The sequence below is a fragment of the Delphinus delphis genome, chromosome 20 (genome assembly GCF_949987515.2).
Source record: "Delphinus delphis chromosome 20, mDelDel1.2, whole genome shotgun sequence".
In the NCBI taxonomy this organism is placed as follows: Eukaryota; Metazoa; Chordata; class Mammalia; order Artiodactyla; family Delphinidae; genus Delphinus; species Delphinus delphis.
Window position 1 is genome coordinate 14354125 of NC_082702.1, and position 15382 is coordinate 14369506.

At 40.6% G+C, this 15382-nt stretch overlaps 1 protein-coding gene across 4 annotated transcripts; it reads left to right on the top strand.

Annotated features, from left to right (window-relative positions):
- The first annotated feature begins 973 nt into the window (after positions 1-973).
- Positions 974-14412, top strand: LOC132416129 (zinc finger protein 571). Of its 4 annotated transcripts, XM_059999387.1 has the most exons (6): positions 995-1307; positions 1824-1876; positions 4371-4458; positions 6196-6322; positions 6596-6691; positions 12328-14412. In XM_059999387.1, exons 3-6 carry the CDS (start codon positions 4450-4452, stop codon positions 14019-14021), a joined length of 1926 nt encoding a protein of 641 aa, XP_059855370.1. In that variant the 5' UTR covers positions 995-1307; positions 1824-1876; positions 4371-4449; the 3' UTR covers positions 14022-14412. The 4 variants fall into 4 exon arrangements, with proteins under 4 accessions (XP_059855369.1, XP_059855370.1, XP_059855368.1 ...); XM_059999386.1 differs by lacking the exon at positions 1824-1876 and having other exon boundaries at positions 974-1005; XM_059999385.1 differs by lacking the exon at positions 1824-1876.
- Positions 14413-15382: the final 970 nt, after the last annotated feature.

Genomic DNA, 15382 nt, shown 5'->3' on the forward strand with positions numbered 1-15382 from the left:
TCTGCAGAAATATCTATTGGACAGCACTGCTCCAACTGTTACACGAATGTTAACCTCATTTTACAGGTGAGGAAACTGAAGCTTAAAGATACCACTGTTACACAGAGCTGCATCATGAAACAATCATACCCACTCTCACAATACTATGCTCACACATTTCTTTTCCCACATTCACTACTACAGGTGAACTCTCAAGGTATCTTTCACTTAACATTTCTATAATTCCATGGAATCTATTCTAAATTCACAACCATGCAAAGAAAAAGCATTTTCTTACAAGTTATAAAATACTTAATCATAGACTGTCTGATTAATCCCATACATCATCCTGAAAGCTATAGTTACAACCAACCCCAGACATTTAACACAGTCCCAAATGGATCACATGCTTATCCACTAACATTCCTCACAGTCTCAAGCACAATCTGACACAAATCACACTCCCCAGTCTTCCCTTCTCCTGTAGAGAACATTTGCCCTTGCGCGCGCGCGCGCGCGCACACACGTACACGCACACGCACACACACACACACACACACACACACACACGACCATGAAGTAAGCATCACACCCCTGAACCCCTTTGAGCAGCAACCCGGTAGTCACCGTCACCTCGTCCGGGCCAGAGCTCTAAGAAATCTGGACCCTGCTTCCCAGACTTCTGCAGGTTTTTCAGCCCTGGACTATATTTCTCTGAAGGCATCACTGCAAGACTCAAGCTCTGGTAACCTCTTTGCGATTTTCTAGAACCTCTGGGAAGTCACTTGAGTAAAATGAAATAGTTCGGCTCACACCGCAGCAGCGTGAGTTCCCGGGTTCAAGCAAGGGAGACCAGAGGCGCGCCCGATTCCGGACCACAGGACGTGGCCAGCTGCCTCTGGATTCTGTTGGATCGGGCCGGGTTCATGTTTAAGACTACATTTCCCGGAGGCCACCGCGTCCCTGCGCCATTTCGTACACTTACTCCGTTACTCCTTGGTTTAAGGATCCAGTCTGCAGCGGTAGGTGAGTGCTCTACCTCGCTGGGACCCGCACGCTGCCTTTGGGTTGGAGCATCCAGAAGGAAGTTCCTGTAAGGTGCTGGGAATACCGGTGTGCCGGCTGGGGCTCGGTGCTGACAGGAATCGAGACGATCCTGGCTCTGGACTACGTATCTCCAACTTCGTAGCACTCAGGTTAATTCCTTACGGAAGTCGGCCTTGCCAGTGCGGAGTGGCTGTGCCCTTCTCCGCTGGTCGTCGGCCCTGTCACTTCGGTTCCTAGCGGCAGAGGCGTGGTGCTATCAGCTGTGTTCCTCTGCGCCGCAGGTATGAGTGTGCACTTCGCGTCGCTCTCCTCCGGCAAAAGCGGCGCTGTGACTTTGGTTCCCGGCCAACGGGAGCAGGGAGATGTTATCATGAACGTTCCACAGTGCTGGGTGTGTGAGTGTGCGCGCGCTTTTGTGGCAGCGTGACGGGCTCACCTGCCGCCTTCTAACGCACTTGGCTGCTGTGCCCCTTTAGTGACTGTGTACTCTCCCGCCGTGAGACAGGGACAGAGTCTCGCCAGTTGAGAATCGCGCGGTTCCAGGTGCCGCAGTTCCTTCACTTTACAGAGAACGAGGCTATTCTGAAGATGCCCCTACAATGAGAGTTTATGCCCCAGGAAGGCAGAAGACCATCCTAACAGGATGCCCCATTCTTCTTTGAGAACCCTATGGGGAAAAACTGATCCCTCTCCCAGCCTGAAGTTGTTGTGGGAATTGGTCCTAAACTGTTTGGTCGGCTCTGGGAAAGGCTTGATATCCTTTGATTCTTTTTTCTCTGTTCTACTTTTTCCAACAGAAGCATACAAAGGAAAGGAAAAGAATATTGCACAGCTAAAAGTCTCTTCTAAAGTATGTTGCCATTTTCTTTCTTCTCTCGAGTTTCTTCTTTTCAAGATGCTGCTACCTCCTGCAACATCTCCCTAAGGACAAACCTTAGGAGAAACCAGTGACTGTCCTCAGGCATTGCTATCCCTGTGAATCTTGGCGCTCCAGGGATGGCCTCACCAGTCTACTCTACTCACCAACCACATCTTTACCTCTCCTTTTCCACCTGATGACAAATCAGCCCTTTCTGGTCTAAGATTTTTGATGAAAGATAACTATACTTTCTGGAGAAAATGTGGACTTTTGTTTTAACTTTGTATGGAAATTTTCAAGCAGGGTAGAAAATAATACGACCCCAGTGTGCCCAACGCTCAGCCGTAATTTAACACATTTGCAAATATCCTTATACCTAGCCATCCCCCTTTTTCCTTTAGTATTTCAAAGTGTTATTTTAATCACATGTATGCTTATGTAACCAAAAGGACATATTTTTAAATAATAACCATGATGCTATCTCAACTTTAAAAACTAAGTCATTCCATAATATCATATACCCAGTATATATTCAAACTTCCCCAATTCTTTGGAAGATAGATTTTTTTACAATTGGTTTGTTCAAATCATGATTCAGATAGGTCCACACATTACATTTGGTTGTAAAATCTCTTTTCTTATTAAATTTTTTTAAAATTTTTATTCTGGACGACTGGCATGTGGGATCTTAGTTCCCCAACCAGGGATCGAACCCTGGGCCCCCTGCACTGGAAGCGTGGAGTGTTAATCACTGGACCGCCAGGGAAGTCCCTGTCAAATCTCTTAACTTTCTTTAATCCATAACAGTTTTCTCTATTTTCTGTTTTTACTTTAATTGTTGCCATTGATTTGTAGAAAAACTAGGTTATTTGTTTACAGAATATTGTGCATTCTCCTTTTGGCTAATTTCTTCCTTGTGGTGTCATATAATTAGTTCCCCTGTGCTACATATTTCTGTTAAGGGGTAGTTAGATCTAGAGCCTTGATCAGATTCAGATCATATTTTGCCTAAATCACATTTTTAGGCAAAATAATTCATAGGTTATGTTGTGTACTTCCTGTGACATCACATCCTGAGGTTTTTTAGTCTGGTGTCCCACTTCTGGTGATGCCATGTTGATTGGTGTTCAAGTGCTGTCCACTTAATTCTTCCTTTATAAAATGTCCTCTTGCTCTTTCACCTAAAGCATGCATTCTCAATGGCAGAAGGAGGGGTATTGCCCCCACGGGGGTGAAACTTGGTTCTTGGCAGGGAGGGGGACCAAACTCTTAGTAAATATTAAAATGGTTTGTGGACACAGTACATAAACACATATACAGTATATCTGTGGTATTAAAATTTCATAGGTAAGTGGTATCAGGAGAAAAGTTGTCTTAAAAGGCTTTGGGGGCACTAATAATGAAAAAAAGGGTAAGAAACACTGACATAGAGGTTATAACATCCATTTATGATTGATGCTGAAATCTATTATTTTATTAAGGGTTACATATAGTGATTTTTTAAAAAAATTCTCTCAATTCCTTCTGCATTTCTTAGCTGGAGTTCTATAAATAAGAACTTTTCATCAACTATTTGTTTTTCCTAACTTAGCAAATTTCTGAGTGATAGGAGTGTCTTTTGTTATTCGTCATGAACCCCTTTTGATCACACCTGAATTTATGCTAATGAGGTGGCTTGGAGTGTGGCCCCTAGATAGCTTCAGGATGGAGCTGATCACCAGAAAGACCAAATGATTAGAGGGTTGGAACTTTCCAACCCACCACTGACCTGACCTCCAGGAAAGGGGAGGGTGGGACTGGAGGTTAAGCACTATAAAAACTCTCGAACTAGTTTTGATGAGCTTCTGGGTTAGTGAACACCTTGAGGTGCTTTGAAGGTGGCAATCCCAAAGAGAGCATTGGAAACTCCAAGCTCCCCCTCCACCATACCTTGCCCTATGCATCTTTTCCATGCATCTGCTCCTAAATTGTATCCATTATAATAAATTGGTAAACATAAGTGAAGTGTTTTCCTAAGTTCTGTGAGCCATCCTAGCAAAGTATAGAACCTTAGGAGGGGATTGTAGGAGCCCCCAATTTATAGCTGGTTGGTCAGAAGTACAGTGGCCTGGGATTTGCGATTGGCTTGTGAAGTCAGGAGCAGTCTTGTGGGCCTGAGCCTTTAAGCATGGGAGCGAAGCAGCTCACTTAGCATGTGGGCCCTGGGGAAGCGCTGCTCCCCAGGGCTCCCTGGGTACTCCCCTATCCTAGAGATGTAAGATGCCCATGGAAACTGGCGCCCTCTGGGGTCCTGTTCAGCATCATGGGGATTAAGGAAAAGTCTGGCCTGAATTCCCTCTGCTCTATCTGGATTCCACTGGATTTGTAAGAGGGCTGAGATTTTCCCAAACTTCCCTCAAAGAGGGGAAATAAAGGTAGCTCCAAGGGGCTCATTTTGTGGGCTCTGAGGCAAGCTTGTTCTCATGGCTTTGTTTTCCTTCTCCAGCCCTGCTCTCCTCTTAGGACTCTGCACATCTCCAGGAGAGGAACCAGAAAGTTGATCAGTTCTGACAGTTCTGAAAACCATGCCTCACGTGAGTTGCTGTTTCTTCTTTCCTCCCTGAAGTGCAATCATTTTGTTGGGTTATATGAACACCAGATATATTTATTCCCATATTTTCTGCCTTGCTTAGTCCTGTAAAGGAACTGCTCCCAAATTTCTCCCATTCCAGTGAGTGATCGTAGCAAAGAGCTTCATTCTTCTCTAAGTGTTTTTCCCTGCACCAGATGGTATTCTGCCAGGAGCCCTGAGGAAGCAGAAATATCTCCCCTTAAGACTAGTATTAGCACAGTGGTTTAGTGAGGTAGTTAAATGAGACACATGACAGACTTTGATCTCTACAAACCTAGGTTTTCCACTTGGAAGTGACAACATTTCTGCTGGTTGTTCCCAATCTCAGTGTGTGGTGAGATTTTTTTGTGAGGCCTTTGAAATTGGTTGGGGAACTGAGTCCTGAGAAGAAAGAGATCTTGCCTCTTGTACAGTTTCATGTTGCTGCTGTAACAAATTACTACAAACTTAGTGACTGAAACACAAACCTACTGTCATACTTCTGGAGGTTGGAATCTGAAATCAGTCTTATAGGGCTAAAATCAAGGTGTTGGTAGGTCTATGTTCCTTCTGGAGTCTCCAGAGGAAAATCTATTTTCTTGCATTTCCAGCTGCTAGAGGCTGCTCACATTCCTTGGCTCAAGGGTCCCCTCCATTTTCAGAGCCAGCAATCACATCATTCTGATCTCTGCTTTCATTATCACATCTCCTTTGACTCTTCTGCCTCCCTCTATCACTTAAAATACCCTTGTGATCCCATTGGCCCCAACCAGGAAATCCAGGATAATCTCCCCAAGATTCTTAATTTAATCACATCTACAAAGTCCCATTTGCCATGTAAGGTAACATACTCACAGGTTCCGGGGGTTAAGATGTGGACATCTTTGCGGGGTCATTAGTCTACCTGCCACATCCCTCTTGCCAAGAAACCAATGAGAGGCAAGGCTTACCTTGGAGTTGGCCAGAATGTGTCAGAGTGATGCCTGTGTGCACCTAGACTGGCATCCATCAGCCTGCTGTAGCCTAGGAACACAGAAAGTAGGAGCAAATAAAATCTGCTAGATGTACAATCCTTTGAGAATTTTAGATTCCTAGAGCTAAAGACATTAAAGAATTTGTTTTAAATACTCCCAAATAAGCAGATCATTACATCCATAAAGTGAAAATACTGTATGTCCATTATATTTGGTGACATATATAGTGACTTAATGAACTTGAATCTTCAAAAAGATTCTAAGTTACATCCAAATTCTATGTTCCAGGCAAGAGAGTTGTTAAAAAATTGTTTGGAAAGATTTCGTCAATTTTGTTTATCCTTTTCTTTAAAGAGAGAAGTTAATTTCAGAAAGAACCCATTAGTTGAGAATTTATTTATTATTTATTGAGAATTAGAAAGCTTAAAGTGCTGTGTGATTGCATACAATATTTCATTCAATTGGGAAACTGCAATCTTCTGGCCTTTTATATTCCCAGACCTTTCGGGATAATGGAATTGTCCTAGTATACATAGGAAGTTTTGTCTGTGGCAATAGCAGTGATGAAGGATCATGTTGACACTACAGTTCAGGCACCCAATTTCCTTCAATGTTACAGGTGTTCGGCCATGGCATATTGTTTATTATATCACCCCCTTCCTTCAATGCCCTCCTCCTTCTTATCTCATGTCACCTCAAAATCATCATCGTATTTTCACAAATAATAAATGGATTTGTTGTTTCAGTGGTTGGTAACTTTCAGGGATGTGGCCATCAACTTCTCTCAGGAGGAATGGGAATGCCTTGACCCCATTCAGCGGGATTTGTACAGGGAGGTCATGGTGGAGAACTACAGCCACCTGATCTCACTGGGTAAGATCATTTTACACAGTTTTCAGAATTTGTCTCCCATACTTTCTGCCTCCTTCATTGTGAATTTCTGATTTCTATTCCCTAAGGAAACGTTTGAGTTTTTTAAAGTAGAAGTAGACAGCCCCACTGTGTACCTTTTTATTTCTCACCCTTCGGACCTTCACATCTTCCTCCATCACTTCCTGTTAGTTTCTCTTCTTTGACGACCAATGGACTGGATTTGAATCTGGGACTCTTCATCCCATGACCATGTCCCGTTTCTTTTCTTTTAAGCTGGATGTTCGATCCCTAAGCCAGACGTGTTTTCCTTATTGGAGCGAGGGAAGGAGCCCTGGATGGTGGTGAGAGCCATGACAAGATGGAGCTCAGGTGAATAAGAGCTTGCCACACAGGATCAGCTATTGCTGATAATAATACAGCTGCTTTATGAATGACAACACTTTGCGATGTTTGTGTGAAGCTTCCTTCAAAGGCCTGTGGAAAGAAGACCTGAGACCTAGGGAGAGCAGGACGGTGATATCGACATGAGTTCCCAAAGGAACTTCCTTTCCAACTCCCATTTACCACTCTTCCTCCTACATTCACCCCACCCTTTTAAAAAAATTAATTAATTTATTTATTATCACTTTTGGCTGCGTTGGGTGCTCGTTGCTGCACGCGGGCTTTCTCTAGTTGTGGTGAGCGGGGGCTACTCTTCATTGCGGTGTGCGGGCTTCTCATTGCAGTGGCTTCTCTTGTTGCAGAGCACGTGCTCTAGGCGCCCAGGCTTCTGTAGTTGTTGCGCCCTGGCTTAGTTACTCTGCGGCATGTGGGGTCTTCCTGGACCAGGGCTCAAACCCGTGTCCCATGCATTGGCAGGCAGATTCTTAACCACTGTGCCACCAGGGATGTCCCCCCCTTTTGCTTTAATGAGGAAACTACCTTTGGTTTCTTCCAAGACAATCCTTTTTTCTATTTCTTGATTGAGTTTTTTTCCAGTTATTTTTTTTTATTTAGCTAGGTATCTCCAACCAGCAAACGTTTGTTGAGAGCTTATTGTGTTCTTAGATTAGGATGGACAGGGATGATCTCTCAGAGGAGGTAACATTTGAACTGAGACCAGAAAGAAATTAGCAGTGTAAAAATAAGGCAAGTGTGTGTTCAGGCAGAGAGAACAGAAGTGCAAAGGCCCTGAGGAGAGGCTGAGCTTCCTTTATTTGAGGATCAGCAAGAAGGTCAATGTGGCTAGAACAGAGTGAGTGAAAGTGGAAATTAGAGATGAGGTCAGAGAAATAGGCAGAGATCAGATCATATGAGGCCTTGTAGGCCATTTCAAGGAGTGAGGTTTTATCCTAGGTATGATAGGGAGCCCTTGGAGACTTTTGTGCAGATGAGTAGGGGATTATTGTTTAAAGATCACTCTGGGTGTTATGTGTAGGAAGACGGTAAGAATGAGACCAGTTAGAGGACTGGTTCAAGAGTCTATATTACAGATAATAGTGGCTTGGAATGGGGTTTAATATGTGGAGGTGATGAGAATGGGTTATATTCTGGTTGTATTTTGATGGTAGGATTAATAGGACTTGCTGAAGGATTGGAAATAGAAAGAGGCATCAGAGTTTGGAAGCCTGCAGATGGAAGTTAAGAGTTATGCATTTGAGATGCCCATTAGATATCTCCATAGAGAAGTTAGACACACATTTGAAAGCCTGCAGGAGGGTAGTCAGGACTGAAGAGACAAATATAGGATTAATCTCTGTATGATGGGATGAGATGAGATTATGGAGGGATTGGTTTAGATGGAAAGCAAGGTAAATAAAGTCCAAGGGCTAAACCATGGGGCATTCCAACGTTTAGCTGGGAAGAGGAAAATGATGCAGCAAAGGAAATTGAGGAGCTTCCTGATTAACCTGTGATCTAGGAAGTAATTGGGAATTCAGTGTACTAGAAGCCATGACAAACACAAGGAGAGAGTGGTTAACTGTGAAAGATACTGCTAAGAGCTCAAGTAAGATGAAGGCTAAGAACTGACTATTGGATTTGGCAAGATGAAGGATATTGGTGACACTGACAAAGTAGGTTTGGAAATGAGAGGAGCAAAAACCTGATTGTAGAGGATTAAAAAGAGAATGAAGAAGAAATAAGTCAACAGTAAAAACTACAGTGGGATAGTGAGTTAACTCACCAGGCAGGGTGGAAGGCCCATTTGAGGAGCTCTCAAAGGTACAAACAGAGTTTTTAAATGCTTTAGAAGTTTTAAATAACAGTATTATAATAGTGAGGAAAAAGAAGTATGATATAATAATGAGGAAAAAGAAGTTTGATTCAAGTTTGTATATGTAACTACATAAAAGTGCAGGGAAAAAACCTGGAAGTAAATACAGCAAAAGGTTAGTTATGAGGGTGAGAGTAAAGGGAAATAAAAAGTATAGACAGGAAGCACAGCAACTCTTTTGAGAAGTTTTGCCAGGAAGGAGTACAGTAAATGGATAGGAGCTGCAAAGTGAACCAAAGAATCAAAGGAGAGGTTGTTTTGTTTTGATTTCAAAGGAGAGTCTTTAAGATGGAGATAAATAATAGAGAGATGGTATAAGAGTAAATGAAATATGTGTGGTAGTGGTCAAAATGATGATTGCTCGAAACTGAACTTTTAGAGGTGTTGTGATTATTGGTAACAACAAGGTCTATTATATCTACTGTGGGAGAGGGTAGGTGGAAAGAAGTGAAGGGAAACAGTGTTTCAGGGGAAGCAGTGTGCTCAAGGTTTCAATCAGAGCAAGAAGGTGAAGAGAATAATCAGAAGGGAGGCTGAGGTTAGAGTACTTCTGGAAAGTACACTATGAGTTCCAGAAGGTCTGTTGGTTAGCATGCAGTAGAACATTGGGTCATAAAAGAGGATGTCCAGACCTGGATTGGGATGAGAGTCCTAGTGATGACCAAGGACCCAGGAAGCCAGAGCTTTTCAGAGGTAATTGGATACCCAGAGATGTCAAGCATTACAGGATTGGTCCTGAGTGGTCTCTTTGGGGAAGGTGGGTGCTTATTTCTGTTACAAACTTAAGAGTGATGGGACTGTCACACTAAGAGTTTATGGACATCAAGACCTCCCAGGAGAATCCAGCCTTAATAGCAGGATGTGGAGGTCTTACCAGCACCAAAAGCTATGGGGGCCTTTCTTTTAGGCTGCAGTGAGTGGAGTGGTTGTCTTAATAGAAGAAAGAATTGTAGGTGAAGTGTTGCTAGAAGTCTGGGTTTGGGGAAGGCTTTTCAGGAATTGCAAAGGTCTGTGAAATTTCAGATGAGCCCTGAAAAGATGGAAAGCCAGTAGGGAGGCTGAGGGTAGAGGGAAGAGCATTCCTAGCAGAGGGAACAATGCACTGAAGGCTATAAGAGGATAGAGCCTGGTGTATATAAGATATTCAAAAAAGACACTTGTAGTTGGAGCCTGGTAAGGGAGAGGTACCAGGTGTGAGTTTGGAGAAGCTGGCAGAAGCCAGGCCAGGCAGCATCTTCTAGGTGTTATGAAATGACCTGGTAGGCTGTGAGCAGCATTTGTTTTTGGTTGGTTTGTTTTTTAACATCTTTATTGAATGTGAGCAGCATTTGTTTTTATTTTTTGGCTTGGTTTTGTTTCATAAATAAAATAACACAGAAGAGAAAATAAAATAAAATATCAGAATGCATCACATGTAAAAAAGAAAATTTCATGACCTATTTGTCTTGTTTATGTTTGTGCATGTGTACTCACAATATAACATGCATAATAATATAACATGCATTTCTTATTGTGAGGTTGCAGTCAAAAGCAGTTTGAAAGATGCTACTAACAAGTTCGAATTTTATCGCAAAAGCATTTGCAAGCTTATGAAGAATCTTATATAGGACAGTGACATAATGTGATTTACACATTTAATATATTACTCTGACTGCCAGATGGAGATGAGAAGGAAGGATCTCATGACGTTACTGAGTAGGTTATTGTCGTGGCTCAAATGAGAGTTGCTTTGGGCGTCCTCGGAGTGTTGGCAGTGGTGTTGGGGATAAGGAAACAGATTCAAGAGCTATTTAGGAGATAGACTCAGTAGGACTCAAGGGGGTAAGAGTCAAAGGGGCCTTTCAATATGCCTTCTGCTTTTCAGACTCCATTTTGTTGTCTTTAGTCATCACCCCTTTTGCAGTTTGCCCAGTTATTCTTGCATTGATTTAATGACAATAAAAAGAACTACTTATTTGAATACATTTCATACATATTCCTCAACCTCAGCCTGGTTTTAAGACTTGGGTATTCTTATCTTTACTTTCTTTATCACACTAGGTCGCCATTTAGCACCTTACCCTGTGTGGTCTCACAGTGCTTCCCACCCCAGAATCATTAGATTTATATTTCTTCCCATTTTTATTATCGTGTTACTATAACATGGAGAGCAGTTTGGAATCTAAACTGGATTTATCTGGTCCCTTACGCTGTTCCGTTAATCACCATATTCCAGTTGGTTTCTTTCCTACTGTCTTGTAAACCATATTGTGCTTCTCTGACAGAAAGTAAAAGCCAGATACTCTCATCCCAGTACATTTTGCTGACGAGTTGGTGTTAAATTGAGCCGTGTGGGGGTTTTTGTTTACAGTTTGCAGTTTCATTGTACTTTACGGTTTATAATTTCATTGTACTTTTTAGCAAAAGCACGTTTTCCTCAGATTTCTGACTCTTATTTCTAAAAGACCATTTGAACTTGAATTTACTAATATATATTTATTTTCTTTCCCACTACCATTCTCTATTACACTCTACAGCCTATATGCAGTGTTGCCAGAGTGTGCCTGGGGCTCCAGTCACAGTGGATAGTGTTCTTCTACATTTTAAAATTACACCCATTTCCCAGCTTTGTTCAGAATAACATAAAATTTTCTTTAGTGTATAAAGTTGTCACTATTTCTAGAACATTATAGAACCTTATGGTTTTCTCGAAAATATGAGAACATTTGGCCTTGAGTAGAAGGCACTGGAAAGAAAGACCTGAAAAAATACATGAAGGGAAGAAGAAAACACTGTGTTTGCTTTCTGTGTTCTGGGGAATAGCTATAAAGAGGAATATTTTTCCTACGCTTGTGAAGCTTGAGGAATAGAAGGATCAACATAAATAAAGAAAATGTAATTCTAGAATTGCAAAGATTGAAACAAGAATGAAGAAGAAGGTGCAGATATAGAGAATAAAGACATGGCGTGGACCCAATTAGAGTTTTCAGTGATAGTCTTTCTGAGCAGCTGGCATTTAAGTTAGTACGTTTTAGACGAAAAGGAACTGGCCTTGCAGAGAGCATTCCTGGCAGATGGAACAGCATGTGAGGGAGTTTAAAATGCATAAGAATTTGATAAGAGGCTATTACAGTGAGAGATGTGTGGTTTGGCCTAATGTGGTTGTAGTGGATGTGGTCAGATATTTGATAAATTTTGACAGGAGAGCTAATAGGATTTGTTGATAGATTGGCTATCCACCCAGGCATTTGTTTGTTTATTTCCAGGGGTGTTTTTGTTGTAATTTTATAAGCTTCCTTGGTGATTCTAATCCACTCCAAAGTTTGAGAACCACTGACTTAATCTGTTTTCTTAATTAATTTCCCCCCTATAAATTCCCCTCATTCTATGTTCTCTCCTTGTGCCTTTTTCTAAATTGCACAAAATTTTTAGCAATGTTTAAGCCATTCTGTTCTTATGAGAATTATCATTTTATCTACCTTTTTTTTTTTTTTTTTTGCGGTACGCGGGCCTCTCACTGTTGTGGCCTCTCCCGTTGCGGAGCACAGGCTCCGGACGCGCAGGCTCAGCGGCCATGGCTCACGGGCCCAGCCGCTCCGCGGCATGTGGGATCTTCCCGGACCAGGGCATGAACCCGTGTCCCCTGCATCGGCAGGCGGACTCTCAACCACTGCGCCACCAGGGAAGCCCTTATCTACCATTTTTACCTTAGACAATTCATTTCTTCTTACAAACAAAAACAGCAAGAATTTGCTTTCTTGTTATTTTACAGACTTGGAATACATCTGTGAGACCAAAAGGTCATGTCCAGAAAAGGGAACTTATGAAATGGAATCACTGCAATGGGAGAATATGAGGAAACCTATAAGCCATAACCTTGAGTGCAATGATCTTGGAGAAAATACAGAGTGCAAAGGCAAGTTTGAGGATCAACAGAGAAGTCAGGAAAGACCATACATGCGCATGAAAATTACCTGTAAAGAAGAGGCCACTCAAAGCCATTCCATGTCCCCTATTCTTCATCAGATAAATCCTACCAAGGAAAAATTGTACAAATGTAAGGAATGTAAACAAGCTTTCAGCTACTTGTCATGCCTTATTCAACATGAGAAAAGTCATAATAAAGAAAAACACTCTGACGTTAAGAAATGTAGGACGATCTTCAGCAAGAAGCCAACCTATATACAACATCAGAGGATTCAGAATGGTGAGAAACCTTATGAGTGTATGGAATGTGGAAAGGCCTTTGGTCGTAGTTCTGATCTGATTCAACATCAGAAAATTCATACTAATGAAAAACCTTATCAATGTAAAGCATGTGGGAAGGCCTTTATTCGTGGTTCACAACTCACTGAACATCAGAGAGTTCATACAGGAGAGAAACCATATGAATGTAAGAAATGTGGAAAAGCCTTTAGTTATTGTTCACAATATACACTCCATCAGAGAATTCATAGTGGTGAAAAACCTTATGAATGTAAGGAATGTGGGAAGGCCTTTATTCTTGGCTCTCAACTTACTTACCATCAAAGAATTCATAGTGGTGAGAAACCCTATGAGTGTAAGGAATGTGGAAAGGCTTTTATTCTTGGTTCACACCTTACTTATCATCAAAGAGTTCATACTGGTGAAAAGCCTTACAGATGTAAAGAATGTGGGAAGGCCTTTTTATGTGCCTCTCAACTTAATGAACATCAGAGAATTCACACAGGTGAGAAACCCTATGAATGTAAAGAATGTGGAAAGGCCTTTTCTCGTGGTTCACAACTTACTTATCATCTGAGAGTTCATACAGGTGAGAGACCCTATAAATGCAAAGAATGTGGGAAAGCCTTTATTTCTAATTCTAATCTTACTCAACATCAGAGAATTCATACAGGTGAGAAACCTTACAAATGTAAGGAATGTGGAAAGGCCTTTATTTGTGGCAAACAACTTAGTGAACATCATAGAATTCATACAGGTGAGAAACCCTTTGAATGTAAGGAATGTGGAAAGACCTTTATTCGTGGTGCATATCTTACTCAACATGAGAAAATTCATGGTGAGAAGCATTATGAATGTAAGGAATGTGGGAAGACCTTTTTTCGTACCACACAACTTACATATCATCAGAGAATTCATACAGGTGAAAAACCCTACAAATGTAAGGAATGTGACAAAGCTTTTATTTATGGCTCACAACTTAGTGAACACCAGAGAATTCATAGAGGTGAAAAACCCTATGAATGTAAGCAATGTGGGAAGGCCTTTATTCGTGGCTCACACCTTACTGAACATCTAAGAACTCATAATGGTGAGAAACCCTATGAATGTAAGGAATGTGGGAAGGCCTTCAGTCGTGGCTCAGAACTTACTCTACATCAAAGGATCCATACTGGTGAGCAACCCTATGCATGCATACAGTGTGGTAAAGACTTTAGACGTCATTCACAACTTATTCAACATATGAGGCTTCATAATTGAGAAAGCTTTATATATGATTTAATATAAGAAAGTCTTCACCCATCTTCAGCAGCTCTGGAATATTAGAGAACTAATATTATGTTTGTAATGAAATAGGACATCCTTTTGATTGTGTTCAAAATCAACTCATTTTTAGAAAGCTTATATTAACTTCATGAATGCAGAAATAAATGACTTCTGGAACACATTAAACATTTTTAAAAATCTCTATAACCCTGGAATGTAATGCTGAATTATATCCTTTATTGAGCACCATCTCTATTTTAATATTTCCTAACTGTGAAATTGGATAGGTTACTTAACTTCTCTGTGCCTCCATTTCTTTATGTGTAAAATACTATAATGGTATAATAATGATCAAATTGTAAGTGATTAAACACATGTAACTCCCTTTGGACAGTATCTGATACTCAGTGTTATTATCATTATTATTATCATCATCATTATTATTATCATCATTATTAATGCTATTAGAGAAGTCAAATGGTAGGAATATTTTATAAGTACCGTAGAAAGATGTAAACATTCTATTACCATCTATCCCCTTTTGAACCCAAATAATTTATTCTATGACAAGAGCTTTAGAACATAATAAGAGTATGAAGGCCTCTATTTTAGAGCTCATAAATTTTGCTGCACCAGAAAATTCATACTGGAAAGAAACTCTATGGAAGAAATTTCTTTACGGTTGTAGAGCTTTTTTATAAAATCAAGGAGAGGTGACTTTTCTACAACAAATTACAAAAGCAGAAGTCATTATTCCACATTTTCTAATTACTACTTTAAGGATAAAAGAATTTACCAACAAAATGATAGCCAAGTTAACGCCATTAAAAAAAAACCTATAAAATATTGTCTTAAATGAGAAATCAAAGCAAAATTTACCAACTACACTTTTTCCTCATTATCTGAACCTAATCTATTCCTGATAACAGGTTGAACAGTAAATTTTCAGATGCCCAAACTTCAGAGCCTACCTACATCCCGTTACTTCAAATGGGAAAAATAATGTTTCCAATGCATTCAAGTACCCTAACCAATTTTCCCAAACATAATTTAAATTCAAGTTAAACCACTTACATGAATTCTCTCAGGGATTTCTGAATAATATAAAACATTTAAAACCCAGTTAACAAGTAACTAGTTAGCAGACATGTTTGTGCATGCAATTATTTTGAACATTATAAAGTATGAATTATGTTTTTCTTCTACACTTCAAGGAACAGATACTATGACGATATATAATGAAATGTATTAGTACATAATGGAAATAAATAATTAGTAAAATAAAAGAAAATAATAATAAAAGTAAAATAAAAGACATTGATAGAAGAATTGATACAAAATTTCCCAAGACAATA

Excerpts from the sequence above, each read along its gene's own strand:
- LOC132416129 (XM_069540170.1), top strand. The coding sequence starts at position 1,670 with ATGCCCCATTCTTCTTTGAGAACCCTATGGGGAAAAACTGATCCCTCT. Across the intron at positions 1,877-4,370 it reads AGCTAAAAGTCTCTTCTAAA|CCCTGCTCTCCTCTTAGGAC; the intron begins GTATGTTGCCAT and ends TTCCTTCTCCAG. Across the intron at positions 6,692-12,327 it reads CATGACAAGATGGAGCTCAG|ACTTGGAATACATCTGTGAG; the intron begins GTGAATAAGAGC and ends GTTATTTTACAG.